Source organism: Vanellus vanellus, assembly GCF_965231255.1.
Source record: "Vanellus vanellus genome assembly, chromosome: 1".
Classification (NCBI taxonomy): Eukaryota; Metazoa; Chordata; class Aves; order Charadriiformes; family Charadriidae; genus Vanellus; species Vanellus vanellus.
Window position 1 is genome coordinate 218,271,892 of NC_138905.1, and position 17,701 is coordinate 218,289,592.

Here is a 17,701-nt window from a genome sequence, read left to right on the forward strand (position 1 = left end):
GTTTTGACACTGTGAGGTTAGACTCTAAAGAGACAACAAGAATAAAAACCTGTATCTATAGGTATTATTGTAAATCTTGATGAATAAGCACTTTCCTCTGTACTTCAAATCCCAACTTCATTAGCCACATTTCTAAGTGTGGCTTTTTCTCCTGTCCTACTTAAGACAATTTAAGTGATGGGTTTTCATTGAAGCATTTAATTCTGTCAGCTTTACTGTGTGTTTTGTAGAATATCTGAAGGATTGTAGAAGGTTTCCTGCAAAAGGTTAACAGTTAAGGACCATACCCACATAAAGAATCACCAGCATCTCCCAACCCTTCATTGATGGGACCTCATAAACAGCTTCGCTGAGTAGGTTAAACAACAGAGCAGATACTGTTTCTTGCTGCAAACAACTTAGAATTGACATTCTTTTATTGAGCCTGGTCCAAGCTTCTATAAACTTTGCTCTTCATCGTGCACTCTGTTTCTCCTGTGTCTCCCACTCCGTCAGCTGCTCGGAAAGTTGAGTGGCAAGACCTGTCCAACCCACGTCTGGCAGTGCTAGTTTAGCATGTCCCCATTTGGGACTTTGTTGAATGTCAGCACATTTAGTCCCTGTGTCAGACTGACACGGTCATTCCAGTGCTCGCCTTGTTGGAGACCTTCTCTGCTGAGCCTAATTAACGATTTGTTTCCCAGCTGCCCAACATGTGCCAAACCCTCTCAGAAACCCACTTGTGCTGTCTGTGGTGGTGGTGGTGGGGCATCTTTCTGGATGACTACACTTAAATTTCCTTTTTCTTTTTTTCGTATAAGTGTGCCTTTCTTGCTTTAAGCCTTTCTTGCTTAAAAAGGAACTCTTCAGCAGGATCTTTTCCATTCCTTTTCCTAACCTTAATTCCTTAATTCAGGTGGCAGCAAAGATCAGTAGGTAGGTTTCAAGTTTAAGCTAAACTAATCCGAAGAAGCCAGACAGGGGTTGACACAGTTCAAGAAAAGACTATTAGGACTTTTTTCTGCGCAGTTAAGAGGCGAGTGGGCAGGGCTTGTTTCTTAGAGGCAGCCTTCGAGGGAAATACTGCCACGAGCGATGCACTTGAAGGTCTGTATGTTCTGCTGTTCCCTTTTCTTCTTTTGTCCTTCATCTCTCAGCTCAGGCGTTTTCTCTGTGTCCATGTGTTTGATCGTGATGCCCTTAGCTTTCACCTGGCATTCTACCAAGTTTTTCTATCTATGCTCGTACTAGGCTGCCCTGAGGTTGTTTAACGTGAGACAGGTGCGTTCAACCCAAAATGGACAAGGTACATTTTGCTTCATCCTGCTTGTGTTATCAAGCACCAAGGTCACAACAGCCAAAGCCGTGAGATGGTGTTTGTAACGAATGACTGTATTTATAGGCGCTTATCAGGAAGGTGTCTGAGCGTATCACAGAAGAAGTGTCATGAGAACGTGAAAATCCCTATGCAAGGGATTAGGTGATTACTACAATTGTCCTTCTAATGGCGCTGTAAGGAGGGGATGAGCCTCGGTTGTTCTTTTGCAGGTGGACTACAAAGACACATACAGACTGGCTGACGTGACCAGTGTCGCACAGAAAGTCTGTAGCAGAGGGAGAAATAGCACTGAGATCACCTAATTTCATTAATAACGCTCTTCCCAATGAGTAATAACTTTCCAGATTTTCACTCTATGGTGCTCTGTTGAAATTTTATCCAGAACAGAAGGGTAAATCCCATATATATACATATATACACACACACATATATACACACATATACCAGTAAAATATGTAAGTAGTAAGTAAGTTCAAAGAGATGAAGAGATTTATAGTGGCAAATTAAAATATTTAATATGGGTAACTTGGCTGAGGATGGCTAAGCAGTCATGATAACCATCTCCACACATCTGAAACCTTTAAAGGAGAAGGCACAATGAGTTACGGTGGAAATATTGTGAAGAGATGCAGAAATCCATTGGGGTGAGATTTCCCATGGCACCTATCCTCAGTCAAGGAAAGAATATACATTTCTTGCAGCAAAAGGGGGTTTAGGCTGCATGGAATTTTCTTTTCCCAATGAAAAATGTTTAGCAGAAGCAATATTTTTGCCTATTTCCCAGTGCCAAGCGCAGCGTCAGCAGAAAACGTCTATGAATAAGAAGTATTGGAAGGGCCAATGTCTAAATTATGAGACATTGGATCAGAGTGAGTATTAAAGAAAAATCTTTAATGCACTCCCATAATGTGAAACTGCTTTTGGGGAATCTACTTTTCTGGCTTCTGTTCTAAAGCTGGTTTTCTCTGCTTGAGTTTTGTTGACAGCCTGTCAAACTTTCCTTATATCTGAGCAATGGGAAGGCAAAGGCATCGATGCGCCCCTCTCTGTTTTGCCACTGCAGCCCAGATCTTATCAGGAAGACTTAATTTAATTTTCTAGGGAATAAAGAATGACTTCACAAAACGATGGTGTAAAATTGTCTGATATGCCATCTGGCATTCTAGATAGCATTTGGACAATGATTTGGCCTTTCAGGGAAGCTTTTATGGACAAATTAAAAAAAAAGAAAGGAAAGGTCTAATTAAAAAAGAAGAAAAGAACAGACTGCTTTTCAGAGTAAAACAAGAATCCGTACAGCCTCATGTAAAAGTAGTGAACGGAACAAAACAAACAAACAAAAAAAAACAGCAAACAGAGGCGATAGGTGGAATCTGTTACTAATTCAGTGGGAAGATGAGACTCCAGCTATGAGAAATTCAATTTTGTTCAACTACAGAAAACACTCTGAACTGGCAGGCCTAGACTGATGGAAGAATTTTTTTCTATTAACATGCGAGATAATTTTATGTAACTGTATTGGGAGACCTTCTAAGCGGAGCTGGGCATCTTAGAGCAGTACCACTTAACTTGTTTGTAGCGTAATTGCATTTAGACCAAGGTCTTCTGAAGGAAATAGCTGCCTAAATTAGCATTAACCGGGTTCCTGGCGGGCTTGATGTGTTGTGGGTAGTCGATCTTGCCTCCAGAAAGGACATGTTGACACTGGAGAAGCCAGCTGCTTCCAACGCACTGTATTAACTGGTTTTCCCACGTGGGGCAAATTTTGTCACCCAAGGAAGGAGAAGATTTGAAACTCTAATCAGGCAGAGCCTGGGCTTTGGTTTTCCTCCAGTTTCCATCCCTCCTGCTTTGAACGGAATTCAGATTTCTGCATGTTCCTCCAGCTTTTATTTTCACTGTGGCTGGGGAAATATGTCCCCTTTGTGGGAACATCTTTCCTTAGAGCGTGTAAATAACACTATTGTTATAGTCCTCGGGAGGACGGGGGATGCAGCTGGGCTTGCTGACGAGCTCCTTCTCTGAGAAGAGGTGCCAGCGTGGTCCGAGTTAGTCAGCACGTAGATGTGCTAACGGAGTTGGAGTGCAGTGCTGCGAAGCATCTTCTGGAACGGGAACCGAGTCTCCTCCTGGAAGGTGGGAGTTCAAACGCATTTGTTACGGCTGCCAAGGCGAGAGGAAGCTCTTTCTTTGTCAGCGTTGTGCTGGTGCTTGTTATTGAAGAAATACTTGTCAGGGATATGTAATGGACCAGATGCTCGCTGATATGAAGCACATCCCCCCGTTAACACAAGCTGAGAATCTCAGCCAATGCGCTTGCGATATTATTTAGAAGATTGCAACTGCTTGGACACGTGTTTTATGTAGGACAGAAGGAGAAACACCTGCAACATGTTGTATTTTTTCCTTTGGTTGCTTTTAACTCTTGGAAGGAAGAAACAACAGGTGGAAGTATTCTTTTTAGGTTCACAAAAATGTATGATCTTGTCTCTCAAGTATTTTAAAATATTCGTAGTCCCAGCATTGGCTTCAGTAGGTTATCAGTAATTCAGAATACCGAGTCCCTCGGGCTCAGGTCTCCAAGCGACAGTCTGTAGTGATTCCTTGCCTTTCACAAAACGTGCAGCCATTGGATGGGAAGGCAGTTTGAAACCTTTCCTCAGGTCTCTCTAAAGAATGGAAAAGGAGATGGGGCAGGGTGGAGGGGATCATGGAAGAATCTGGGAAGAGGAGGACTCGCTTCTGCTCTTAGCTCAGACACATGATTAGACATATTCACTTTGTGCAAAAAATGCACTGCAGTTGGTGACCTGTTGACTTCAGTGGGGTTATTCCGCGCATTGACATTGTTCCCAGCATCTTCCAGGGCATCATTATCCTTTGAGTTAAGCTTTGCCTGCCTGTTAGAGAGTGGCGTGCATAATACCATACTGGAATATTATTTTAAATTTGTTGTACATGGAAACTTGAATTGGAGCCTTCAGTGGAATAAGCAATAGAAGTATGAAGAATATTATCAGCTCCAGAGCTGGGTTCAAGTCTTTTCCAACATGACTGCTAACAAGTCAGTGATGATATATCAGAGAAAATTCAGTGACAGAAAAATCATTTCAATTATCTCATTTTCCTGTGGCCCGTTCCAAAATTGTATATGAATCCAGTCACATTTTAGATTGCCAACACATTCTGGTAACGCTTCGAGAACTTTTGTTAATATTGTAGCTCCTCATTTAGATCAGTAGGAGTTTTGTTAAAGACTCCCTGACAAATGCTATGTTTTCTGTACTGTGGAATATACAAATAGTGCGGCCGTTTTTAAATAGAAATTATACTTTATCTCCTGGCATTATACAATATCAGATTTTTAGGTGGCCTGTAAGAAAATAACTTGATCTTTCCCTGACAATCCGTGTTTATGAAATCATCTTTACAAAACACTACGGATCTCATCCTGTGCCTCAGTGAACTGGGAAAGCGACGTTTCTCGCTTGAGGCGGGCAGACGGCGAGCGCAGCTGGGATGATTTACTCTACCTGAGATCGGGTCCTGCACCTGTAGGAACATCGCCTTTCAATCTCTGCTCTCCAGCAGGACAGCGGTTAGGAGAATCACTCACTGGGTCACCTCAGCACGCTGACACCACAATTTGCAGTTGCTGCTGAGAAAAATAGTTACCTTCAGCCAAAAATTGGGTTCAGACACTCTCACGGACATGCGATGCTTTGTCTTTAAAGGAAGCTCCTAAGGCAGCGACGTGGTAATGACTTAGAGGTCTGGAAACAGACTTTGGAATAAGAACCTAGAAAATCTGTCTTTGGCTTTACTGCAGATTTTCTGACTGACCTTGGACAACAGAAAATCACTCTGTGCTTTATTTCCTCTCCCTGTAAAATACCTATCTTGCGGTATTAATCAATGTTTGTGAAGATCCTTGAAATCCGTAGATAAAAGAGCACATTACAGAGCATAGAGTAATTGGAATAGATGTAGCCTATAAAATAGTGCAATCTACCAAACTTGGAAAGAAGATGGGAAGAAAAAGCCCATGCTGTTAGCGTGCTCAGCTCCCCAAGCAGTTCGTAGGGAAGCTATCTGAACCTCCCAAATTATCTGTCCTGTCTTTCCCAAGCGTGGAAGAAATGAGCCGTCAAGCCTTGGCCCAGGTGCTTCTGTGGCTTTTCTGCCTTAAATATGTCCGTGCGGTGCTTGGTAGGGTTCTGTTCTGTTTGATTCTAAAATGTGCTTTGCCCTTAATTAGGGCAATATTGTCAAGACACTGTGAAACTTGGTTGTAGCAAATTCCAAGGTGATGTTGTGAACCCAAACCTCCATAGTTAATGAAGTATATGCTGCGGCAGTTGCTTTTCAAGAGTAGGATAAAGGTAAACCTCATTTTACGTATTGAATGTTCTTACACAACTCCTAAGAAAGTCTTCAAGAGCAGCATCCCACCATCAAGACACACAGCATGGAAGCCACCAGCTTTCTGGGACGCAAAGGCCTGGGCTTTCTAATCCATAGGATTCCCAGCCATAAAAGTAGAGGAAAAAACTGAATTTGCTGAAAGACTTACTATTTCTTATAATGTTTCTCCTTCTTGCAGACACGCGTGTGTGATTCGAGGCCAGGTGATGACAGCAGATGGGACCCCTCTAGTTGGAGTGAACATCAGCTTTGTCAACAATCCTCTTTTTGGGTACACAATCAGCAGACAAGACGGCAGGTAGGATGTTTTAATAGGATTTACAGTCTCCAACCAGCAGTTATGGCATTATTACCATGAGCACATTTATTGTTGATGCATTTTGAAGATGTTGATGCATTACTGTTAGTTGTTATGGTGCTACATCTGGCTGGCGACCAGTCACCACTGCTGTTCCTCAGGGTTCAATCCAAGGGACAGTCCTGTTCAACATATGTATCAACGATCTGCATGAAGGAGCTGAATGCACCATTAGCAAGTTCGTTGATGGTACCAAACTGGGAGGTGCTCTTGAGTCTCTTGAAGAACAAGAGGCCTTGTGGAGGGACCCAGGTAGATTGGAGCACTGGGCTATGATTAATGGGATGAAATTTAAGGAATCCAAATGCCGGATCCTGCACCTAGGACAGAGTAACGCCAGACACAGGTACAACCTGGGAGAGGGGTGGCTGGAGAGCAGCCCTGCAGAAAGGGGCCTGGGGCTCCACAGGAGTCAGCAGCGTGCCCTGGCACCAAGAGGGCAACCCGCATACGGGGGGACATCAAACACAGCACAGCCACCGGCCAAGAGAGGGCATTGTCCCGCTGTATTGAGCGTTGGCACCGCCTCACCTGGAGTGCTGTGTGTGGGTCTGGGCCCCACCATTTGAGAAGGATGGGAAGGTCCTTGAGAGGAGGGTAACACAGCTGGAGACAGGGCTGGAAGGCATGTCCTGTGCGGAGTGGGTAGGGACTTTGGGCTTGTCTAGTTTGGAGAGAAGGAAGCTGAGGGGCGACCTCATTGCTCCTACAGCTCCCTGAGGAGGGGACATGGGGAAGGAGGCACTGAGCTCTTCTCCCCGGCATCCAGTGACAGGACACACGGGAATGGTTCAGAGCTGCACCAGGGGAGGTTCAGACTGGTCATGAGGAAGCGTTTCTTTACTGAGAGGGTGGTCACACACTGGAAGGGGCTTCCTAGGGAGGTGGTGGATGCCCCAAGCCTGTCAGTGTTTAAGAGGCATTTGGACAATGCCCTTAATAACATGCTTTAACTTTTGGTCAGTCCTGAAGTAGTCAGACAGTTGGACTAGATGGTCATTGTGGGCCCTTCCAACTGAAAGCATTCTATTCTATTCTATTCTATTCTATTCTATTCTATTCTATTCTATTCTATTCTTATTTTTGTTACTTACTGTTATTAATTTTGTGATATCACACAAAATCTTTAGCTAACAACTGGGCAATGCAGTGCCCATGCACATAAAGAAAAGATGTCTCCTGCTCCCAACAGCTCTATTCTTGCTAATTTATGTTGAAACGATTATGAAGAAGTCATTAAGATTACGGTTGTGTTAGAGACAAGTGCTTAAAATCTGAGCAATCACGCTCAACCAAAACAAAAGCTTTGCAAATTGGGAATGTCTTTCATCTTATCTTTTGTCTGTCAGTGCTAATTGGCTCCCTTTCTTTTAAGAACAAAAAAAAAAATGAAACATAAGGGCTTCCAGCTGCACATGCTCTACGTATTGACTACTAACCACTAGCACTTGGGAGAGGAGAGGATTTATAGGTTTTAGCACCTCTCCAATCCGCAACTTTCATTAAAGGTTTGACTTGGCCGGAGAAGCTGATGGAATTATAATGAAAGAGAGGAACATGTGCCAACAACGTGTGCTTAACGCTGCCTTGGCCACACTCAGGGGAGTTTGCACCTACTGTGACATGCTGATGGCAACTTTCCGAGTGATGCTCCACCTCTTGAATGACATGACGCTAAAATCCGGGTAATAAAGAGGCATCCCCGGAAAACTAGTGGTCTCCTTCGGAAAAGGATGCTTCTGGAGCTGGTGCCTTTGTATTGCCCGTAGCTTAGGCAAAAAGGGAGAGGGTCTTGCGCATTTTTGCTATGGGTGCCTCTGTCAACCTTACTGAACCTACTTTGTGTGAAAGTGAGATGCAGACTGCACTCTCGAGATCGGATTGCCGTGTATAGACCACCACAAAGTCTGTCGCTGGTAGAACAGGTAAATATGCCTGCAAAATACCTCCACGGTAATACCCGCTCTAACATTTTTTCAGCTGTTTCATTGTCATATATACAACACAGAACTACCGTGTGTAATCTTTTATTTGTACTATAAGTACTTTGAGGAAAGGACCGTCTCTTTGTTTTGCCATTGCACTGTACCTAACGCAGAGGAGCTTTATCCTAAACTTCACCTCTAGGCAGTAAAAACATCCCAGTAAGCTAAATGGGGCCGGAGCACGGAGGTGGACGCTGCTATCCAAGCTCCAGACCTTCACAATATTTGAGTAACTGCTTCTTTCCAGTTCCTCAGTGGTGAAAGGGAAATCCCGCCTGCTATAAACCAGCTTCCAGTGGCAGTTCAAGCCAGGGATGTGCCTTCCGCACCGTGTCCTTCCCCACTTCCAGCTGAGCAGGGCCCCCAGGGTGGGCAGCAATGCAGCTGGAGCATCAGTATGCTCCACCAGTCATCAGTGGACTGCTGGTTCCTCAGGGACCAGGAAGTCGGGGCCAGTCAGAAGTTAAATTAGTTTCAAGGAGCTCAGTGCTGCAGTTCGCTGACTCAGCCCCCGCCACATGCTCAGCTCCGAATGATAAAAGTGACAGAGATCGGCTGTCTCGGACGAGGGAATCTGTGACCAAGTGGGATTCATCCTGAAGCTGGGATTTCTGTCGGCAGCTGCTGGTGGTCAGTCTAAGCCCAGACTGCCCGAATCAGCTCTTCTGGTTTCCCTTTCTTCACCTTCCCCTCCAGTCAATCTGCTGCTGCTGAAACCTTGTGCAGGTCTGGTGCACCACTGATGTTCAGTAAATTGTCCGGTTGCGGTGCTGAGGCTCTTGAATCATAAAAATACCTCCCAAAACTGTCTGCGGTGTACATGCAGGTTTTTTTCTCAAATGAATGGGCACAGCGGTGCACCTGTGGACTCTGGAGGTAATAAATCACGGAATCACAGAATCACGGGATGGACAAGTGAAAGCCCTTCTCTTAAAGAGCACCAGAATCCAGCAACTTCCTCAGGGGTGAGGTCTTCTAAAAATCGCCTTGAAGTCTTTAAGAGCATTCAAACCTAAATTGGCAGCGCATAAAATGATGTCAGACATCCTTTATTTCTAATCCTGGTCTCGCTGCTGATTTAGCGGGTAGCATTAGATGCATCTCTTAACCTTCCTTGGCCAGCCAACCAGCCTGGGAAAGGGAGATAACATTTTCTGGCCTTCCTTACTGGTTATTATAGCATTTATTAAATACTATGTGCATTTAAGAAAAATAATAATTTCAAAATCACATAAAGAATTATCGCTGTTACAGTTTCTACTCTGTATTTTGATCATTTTCGTAATTTTCTGAATAGAGCGTGACTCTCTTCTCATCAGCTTTTTCCCAGTGCAGTTTTCATGTGAATGAGTTACTTCGTTTTAAGATGTTGATGCTCTTAAGCAAGAAGTAGCTTCTCCTGAACTACAGCAGCAGACCACGTGCGTTCCCGGTGCACAGCAATGCGCAGTCGGACGGGGTCATCTGGACCATCTTTGGTGTCGCTCTGGTTTGGAGGAAAAATGGGAGCACACGTGCAAGCAGTTACCTTGTCCCAGGGGGCTGTGAGATAATGGCATAAAACTCTCTGGCTTTATTGTTTGGCATATTCACCGTAGGAATGCCTATTCTTGAAAACGTGCGCTGGGTCGCCTTAAATTCATTTAGCAAATGAGTTTCCTGATAGCGGGGCAATAACTGTGTTTTTAAAGTGAGGGAGATTAAAGACAGAATTGCATCAGTTTAGCTAGATCGGTTCCTAAGCTGATTTTGTTGCTTCGGGTTTGGGTTTTGTGGGGGAGCTTTTTTGGCACCACCAAGTTTCAAAATGAGTATCGTAAGTAAAATTTCAGTGAACTGAATTTTTCAACCCTGTAAGTGGGTTCACTGCATTCCAACTCCCCTCAAGTAGGTTTCACTCCCATGACAGTGCGCAGATATGGCCTCTAATAGTGATATCCCGATCCGACTTAGTCTGAGCAAAACTTTAACATCGAGGTTTGCATGTGGTTTTAGCCCAATTATTAGGACATGGATTTTTATCAGATAATGAGGCATAAAGATAAAATGGCAGACCCAAAACCATTCTATTGTACGTATGACTTCTCTGTAAAGCAAAGTTAATAGATGGATCGAAGTATTGGTACTGGATTATAAGCCACATTTTTAAATAAAGCTTTAAATTTGATTAAACTGGTAGTTTATAAAGGCTGCAAGTCCTCAGGATTCCATTGTTGTAGGCACAGTGTTAATAAAACAGCAGGAAAGTCTCCAGACTTTTTCGGTATCAGGTACATGCCATCATATTCGGCAACTTTGGCGTGGCGCTCTCAGAAAGACCAAATACATGGACTTCCAGAGCAAAGACATGAGAAAGGGTTACACTTTTTTATGGGTTGGTTTTTTGTTGTTTTTTTTTTAAGCCCGCTTTGTGGATAAATAGAGAATTTCATCCTTTGGCCTGTCTCTCCAGAGCCTTTTAAGAAAAACAGAACAATATGACTGTACAACAAGTATGATTTTTTTAGAGCGATAAAAAAGACATCAGAGATCAGCAGCAAAGCCAGAAATAAAATTATCTCGTTCCTTCAATCCCAAGACGTTTTTGCTCTTGTTGTTACATTTAATTTCACTAAGGGAAGCTGGGAGGAAGGTGTTTTCAGTTTGGGGTTTTTTCTGTTTGGTTTTGGTTTTAGCTTTTGTTCGGTTTACCGAGGTAACTTCAAAGCTGCACCCTGTGACTCTGGGAAAAACAGCTCGTGAGCGTCAACGCCTGCTGACAACCACTGCCCGGCCCTGTTGTCACAGCTGCTGGAGCCTGACCTGGAGGTGATGCTTTCCCTCCTGCGTCCTGTTTCGGGGGCGCAGGAGAAGCAAAGATGTTTCCCCTCAGCAGGTTACCATCCCTGACCCAGGCTCAGCGAAGCGGAGGACCGCTCACGAAGGAGCGAAACGGAGGTGTTTCCCCATAAAATCTCTTTCCCGCTTGCCTAAAAAAACTTGTTGAGCATCATTTGTAATGTTCGTTCCTTTCCTCCCATTGCCCCCTTTTGGTGCCCGGATTCGTGCGGAGCAATCTTCTCCCTCCCAGCTGAAGGGCTTGCCAAATGCTAATTGACTGTTAAAAATGTTCTTATCAAAGTACAAATGCTGCGTGGCTTTACTGGCAGGGACCGGCGAGTTACTCGTCAGGCTGTTGCAAACCAAGCTCCATAGGTCTGGGAAGCTGATGCCCCCACTTGAGTGGTAGAATAAACATCTGTAGCTTTTTCAAATGTTTTCACCTCCCTCCCATGGACTCAATTTAACATTCTGTCCTGAATAACTTTCTTTTCATAATTATATTTACAAAACGGCACCTCAATCCATCGGCCATAAAAAAAAAAAAAAAAAATAAAAGGTTCTCCTGAATGATTGCTTGCCAAAGATTTTTTTTTTTTTAAGAAATAGTTCATACCCATTATTGCACCTCTGGGATTTTTGCAGCCAATCTGAAAGCCTCATAACTAATTTTAAAAATAATTTAAAATCCTTTTTTCAGCTTCTTTCTTACCTTGTAGCTACAAGATGCATCGAGTCTGGCTTTGGGCTGTCAGGGTGCTTTCAGAAACTGGTTCTCAGTCGCAGAGAACTATAGCACATGGCTCTTAAGCACACGAGCGGCTCCGCTGAAGCCAGTGAGCCTGTTCGTGTGCTTGAAATCTGGGGAAGACTGTCATACACTAGCACCAAGCATTGAAAGTGAGAAGGAGGGATGAGAAAACTTTTTTCGCCTGAGACACACTTTTGCTATTACAACTGAATAGATACTGAGAGGAAAAAAAAAAAAAAACCAACAACAAAGAAGCAAAAATGCGAAGTCTTCAAATTGTACTGAAATCCCATCCTTTCTCAGTTAACACCTCTGTTCTGAGTCTATACATAGTGGGTACATCCTGTGGCACTTCATAAACTCTCCATCTCTGACAAGATGTGAAGTTTAAATACAAAACTAAGAAAAACCCTAAACTCTATCCTAACAAACATCTTCACGTTAAAAGGAGGAATATTTCCCTTATCGAGGTAGCATCCTTTCACATAGCTTTGGGGGCTGCCTGTTATCCTGATGGAATATTATCCAACACGAACGCAGGAGAAGAGCCACTTGGCTGGAGATAGCGTAGGGCAAAGTTGCAGACTGCAGGCAGTAAGTTATCTGCCCTTCTCTGAATGATTACGAGTCAAAAAGGAGTGCTGAGTGCTGTGTGGGGCAGAGGCTGCCTGCGTGGTGGTCATTTCTTCCCCGTGCCTCGTACAGTAGGTCCTTGACTGGGCTCCGCATGTTCCCTGGGCTGCGTTAGGTATTAGTCGGGTTAGCAGTGATGCCAAGACAATTTATATGGCAGTGTGTCAGAGAAACCGCTTCCCAAATAGCTTATTTCGTCGTGTGAATCGATCCCATCTGCGCCTGCGTTTGGATGATAAATACTTTTTTAAATAAAAAAAAAAGAAAGTGAGTGTGTATGGTCGAAGAACACTAGAAAAGCGCTAACAAAGATAAAATTTGCATCAGAAAAAGGATGGGTATGTTTTTAATATACAGGAGGACAACATGAGAAGAAGCTGACTTTGTACTCCCGCCTCTGCCTCTTGCTCTCAGCCAAACAAAGCCTCTTTGGGCTGTAGGTTTTATGCTTGTAGAACAGGGCTGATGATATTTCTTACAGTTCTTTTTCTGGGGGTCCTTGCTAGAGAATTGTTAAAAACAGACAGGGTGGTGCTTGCTCTAACTTTAGGTTCCATCTCTCAAAACAGCTTCGATCTCGTTACCATTGGTGGGATCTCCATTATCCTGCACTTTGAGCGGGCTCCCTTCATCACCCAGGAGCACACGCTGTGGCTGCCGTGGGATCGTTTCTTCGTGATGGAAACCATAGTCATGAGGCACGAAGAGAACGAGATCCCAAGCTGTGACCTCAGTAACTTCGCCCGGCCCAACCCCGTGGTCTCTCCATCCCCGCTGACGGCTTTTGCAAGTTCCTGCTCGGAGAAAGGTCCTATCGTTCCTGAAATCCAGGTATGAGTCCTCTGAGCCAAGGAGAAATTAATCCATCTGTGCTTCTTTTAATAATAATAATAATAATAATAATAATAATAATAATAATAATAATTCTGTGCTTCTTTTGCCTGCTTTGAGCAACACGAGCGCAACTATTCTGTGGTTTTCTCTATTCCCGTGCTTTGCTAAAAAGAAGCATTCCCTGTTTGTTGCACCATTTTTCAGGCGTTTGCAAGGAGAATTCGCTCACGAGCACACACTGAGCCAGAAGGTCTCTTTTCCCTTACCCCTGAGAGGTGGAGGCAAAGCGCTTGTGGCCGACAGCAAAACCCGACGTTGGCTCTGCTTTGCTTTCACTCCTCATCTGCGGGAGGTGGGCCGGGACCCTCGTCTGACCCACAAGAAGCTTTCTGGAGCCCCCAACATAGGACCTGTTGGAGCAGGTCCAGAGGAGGGCCACGAAGATGCTCCGAGGGCTGGAGTGCCTCTGCTGGGAGGACAGGCTGAGAGAGGTGGGGCTGTTCGGCCTGGAGAAGAGGAGGCTCCGGGGAGACCTTATTGTGGCCTTCCAGTCCCTAAAGGGCCTACAGGAGAGCTGGGGAAGGACTTTTTAGAAGGTCATGGAGTGATAGGACGAGGGGGAATGGCTTCAAACTGGAAGAGGGGAGATTTAGATGAGATATTAGGAAGAAATTTTTCACTGTGAGGGTGGTGAGCCCCTGGCCCAGGTTGCCCAGAGAAGCTGTGGCTGCCCCATCCCTGGAGGTGTTCAAGGCCATGTTGGATGAGGCTTTGAGCAACCTGGTCTGGTGGGAGGTGTCCCTGCCCATGGCAGGGGGGTTGGAACTCGACGATCTTCAAGGTCCTCTCCAACCCAAACCATTCTGTGATTCCATGATTTGGGCAGCCCTTTGGCATTCCATACACCCAGCGCGAGGCTGATGGCCCTCTTAACGCTCTAATGCCTTTCTTGTGTTCATGAGCAAATTTCACCCACTGGGCATTACGGACCTCGGCGGTGGAGTATTGAACTTTTTCAGGGTTGGAAGGCGTACACCTCACTCTGCAAAGCTGTTGAGATGTGCAGTCAGCAAGCTGGCAAATAGTCAGCCTGCCCAGCACCGGGGGTTTAGTGCATTTCATGGCATTTGGGATAGATGAGCAAAGCGAGAGGGTTACTTTTAATTTCTCATCACCCTTTTCCTTTTTATTTTAAGGAAGTGTGCGTCAGATAAAGCAGTTTAACAACCTGCTATGGCTTCAAAGTATTTTGCTGAATGGAAAGATGGGTTTTAAACTGAATTGTCCAAGCATCTGAATTACCTACTTTCTGTAAAAATACTGACTCTGTTGAAATACGTGGATGTAGCAGCATTCAAGCTTTCCTTTCTTGGGCATGTTGTTCCCTGGGTTTTAGATGCCAGCAGTTGGCGTTATTAGTGACAAATAATAGTCTGCCAAGGTAGAAATAATAATAAGTGTAGTGAGAAATCGAGTGATTCCTGTTTGGCTCCATTGGAGTTGTGGTAACGTTAATGAGGAAAGAAGTCACTTTCTGTCTTCTAATTTGAATACACCAGGTACTGAACCCAGCAACAAATAAAGCTAGTGGTGTCTTTACCTTTCCCTCTGGACTGAATACTGTGATCCTTTTTCAGACTAATTTCCAATTACAGTCACAGCATAATTACTAATTAAGGCCCATATCTTGTGATGTCCATCAGATTGCAAATTCTTGGTTCGGTTTTCACATCTCTTTTTTTTTCCTAAACCAACAACCACCATGAAGAGTAACGTAGGAAAGAAGCAAATATCTGAGACAGTGAAACTATAATCATAACCTCACTCAGTATTTGGTAAGATACTCATTAAATTGTGTTAATTATATCTATTGAACTAAAACATTCTAAAACTCCTCTTCAATAAGAGTGTCTGTCTGTAAACTGTGAAAGCAGCCAGGGAAGTAGATCATAAGCAATGATTTGATACAGTTTTCTTGATTATAGATCATAGAATGGTTTGGGTGGGAAGGGACCTTTAAAGGTCTTCTAATTCAACCCCCTGGCAATGAGCAAGGACACCTTCAACTAGATCAGGTTGCTCAGAGCCCCATCCAACCTGACTTGGAATGTTTCCAGGGATGGGCCATCTCCCACCTCTCTGGGCAACCTGGGCTAGTGTCTCCCCACTCTCATCGTAGATGATTAGTGCCATTTGAAATATCCTGCAGGTATCGTGCTTGGCCTCCAACTGCCAATGAGCCGCCTATCACTGTCCTGCAGCGCATCTGCCAATCCCTTGTGAATGTCACAGATTACTTGGACATCCCAAATCACGCTGGACACCTGTAGTTATGGAATCTAATTAAGACCTAAGTGGGATTCATTTTAAGGTTATGGCACCTAAATAAGCTGTTCACGCACAGTCATCTGGCTGTGTGCTAGATGTCTGAGCTCCCATTAAAGCTGACAGAAACCTAATCAATATCGTCAGCAGAGCCTACAGATCAATTAAGATGGCCATCTTGAAGGTTTCTAGTTCCCACTGATGGTATCAGTTAGATCTCCACTGACTATGATTGATGCTTACACGCCTACCTCACATGCACACACTGGACTTAGATGCCTTAAACTGGAATTGAATCCTACTCTTAAGTTTAGGTGGCAACACCAACCTTCTAAAGAGCCTGTCTCTGCCTGTTGGCCATGAAGAGACCTAGACTAGTAGTTCAGAGGAGACTCCTAACTTTTAGGTTCCTAAGTTTAGATCAGATAAATCCCATACATGATGAGCAGTACTTTTCCCATGTGCCAAATGATTGAGCTAAAACCTGTAAAACAGTATTCCACCTCAAATATTGACAGTTGAAGAGTGACAGAGTTTGTGGTGCAGGATTATACAAGAGAATCTGATTTTACGGCAGAGTCCTGACTGTACTTCAGTTCATAAATGGATTACTTTTCATCCCTGTACTGGATATACATAAAGTAAAAAATAACCTAGCTGTCAGTTTCTGCAGCTGCGTTTTATAATACGCAGTTTTCAGTAGAGAAATGCTAAATATAAAAGGTGTGAGCACAGAGCTGGGAGGAGGTGACAAGTGGGTGGCAGAGCTGGGAAAGGGATTTTAACAGGTGGGCAGACAGGAACCTCGTGAGCTTCAACAAATAAATGCAGTGTCCTCTGCCTGAATTCATTCAAAACAGCAAATAATACATTTTAAGGGTTTGATTAAGGTACCTAAAAACAGTTTTGGTGCCATTTAAGGTGCCCCGAAGTGTCCCTTCAGCCTCCAGCTGTATCTTCAGGAAGGCAGAGATCTCAAGAAGGTCCGTGTCAGATCTGTCATCCCCTTGAAGAGGATTTGGATACCACAGAACATCTCAAAAGCACTAGATGTCTATGTTAAGGCCCCTGAATCAGGCCCTAAATGTCTTGGTGGAGTGAAGAGTAGCTGTAAGAGAAATGTGTAACCCAGTGCACAGGAACAAGATTTTCTACATTGTCTCATGCAAAGAGTGGAAGAATTGCTGCTAACGCGAGCACAGATCAGCACCCAGGAGCGAAGGGAACGTGGCAGTGAAAACAGCTAAATTGTGAAAATCCCTTAATTGTGAAAATCCCTAGTAAGCCTGAAGGAGCAGCGCTTCTGCCTGACCAGCCCTGGGGGCTGGAGCACTTTTAAAGAGCAGACGATACTGGTTAGGCTGTGATAAACCCTAAGAGCCCTCATCTTTCACAAGGACCCCAGACACAGCGTATGAATTTATCTGGTCCAAACAGCATTTATCAACTAGAAATAAGGGCACAATTCAGCCGTCGTTAATTTCGGTGCATTCAGAGTCTTTTAAAGCTTATTTTCCCCCTTTTCTCCCACCAGTATTCTACTGGATCATACTCCCCCCATCAACGCTCTGCTTTGTTCCTAGTTCAGCACTACTTACAAACTACAAACGCTTTTCAGATAATCTGAATTACCATTTCATAGAATCATAGAATCATAGAATCATAGAATGGTTTAGGTTGGAAGGGACCTTGAAGATCATCGAGTTCCAACCCCCATGCCATAGGCAGGGACACCTCCCACCAGACCAGGTTCCCCAAAGCCCGTCCAACCTGGCCTTGAACACCTCCAGGGATGGGGCCTCAACAGCCTCTCTGGGCAACCTGTTCCAGTGCCTCACCACCCTCACAGTGAAAAACTTCTTCCTAATGTTCAATCTGAACCTGCCCTCTTCCAGTTTGAAGCCATTCCCCCTTGTCCTATTGCTACATGCCTGAGTAAAAAGTCCTTCCCCAGCTCTCCTGTAGGCCCCCTTTAGGTACTGGAAGGCCGTAATAAGATCTCCCCGGAGCCTTCTCTTCTCCAGGCTGAACAGCCCCAACTCTTTCAGCCCCTCCTCATAGGAGAGGAGCTCCAGCCCTCGATCATCCTCGTGGCTCTTTAAGCAGACGCCTTTCAACACAGCCCCTCGTGCTGCTCAGGGCTTTGGTACCGCTGTGCTGACCCCTTCTCCGGAATGGGAGACAGCAGAGACAGATCATGACAGGGAGAAATAATTATTTCTGACAGGGATTTGAAGCAGACATTGCAAATA

At 44.4% G+C, this 17,701-nt stretch overlaps 1 protein-coding gene across 3 annotated transcripts in view; it reads left to right on the forward strand.

Annotated features, from left to right (window-relative positions):
- Positions 1-17,701, forward strand: part of TENM4 (teneurin transmembrane protein 4) — a gene marked incomplete at both ends in the record, with an annotated part of 373,229 nt that overhangs the window by 279,261 nt on the left and 76,267 nt on the right. For all 3 annotated transcript variants that reach the window (XM_082491556.1, XM_082491557.1, XM_082491558.1), the window contains 2 exons: positions 5,922-6,041; positions 12,860-13,121. In XM_082491556.1, coding sequence (XP_082347682.1) covers positions 5,922-6,041; positions 12,860-13,121 — 382 coding nt within the window. The remainder of the gene's footprint in view (positions 1-5,921; positions 6,042-12,859; positions 13,122-17,701) is intronic.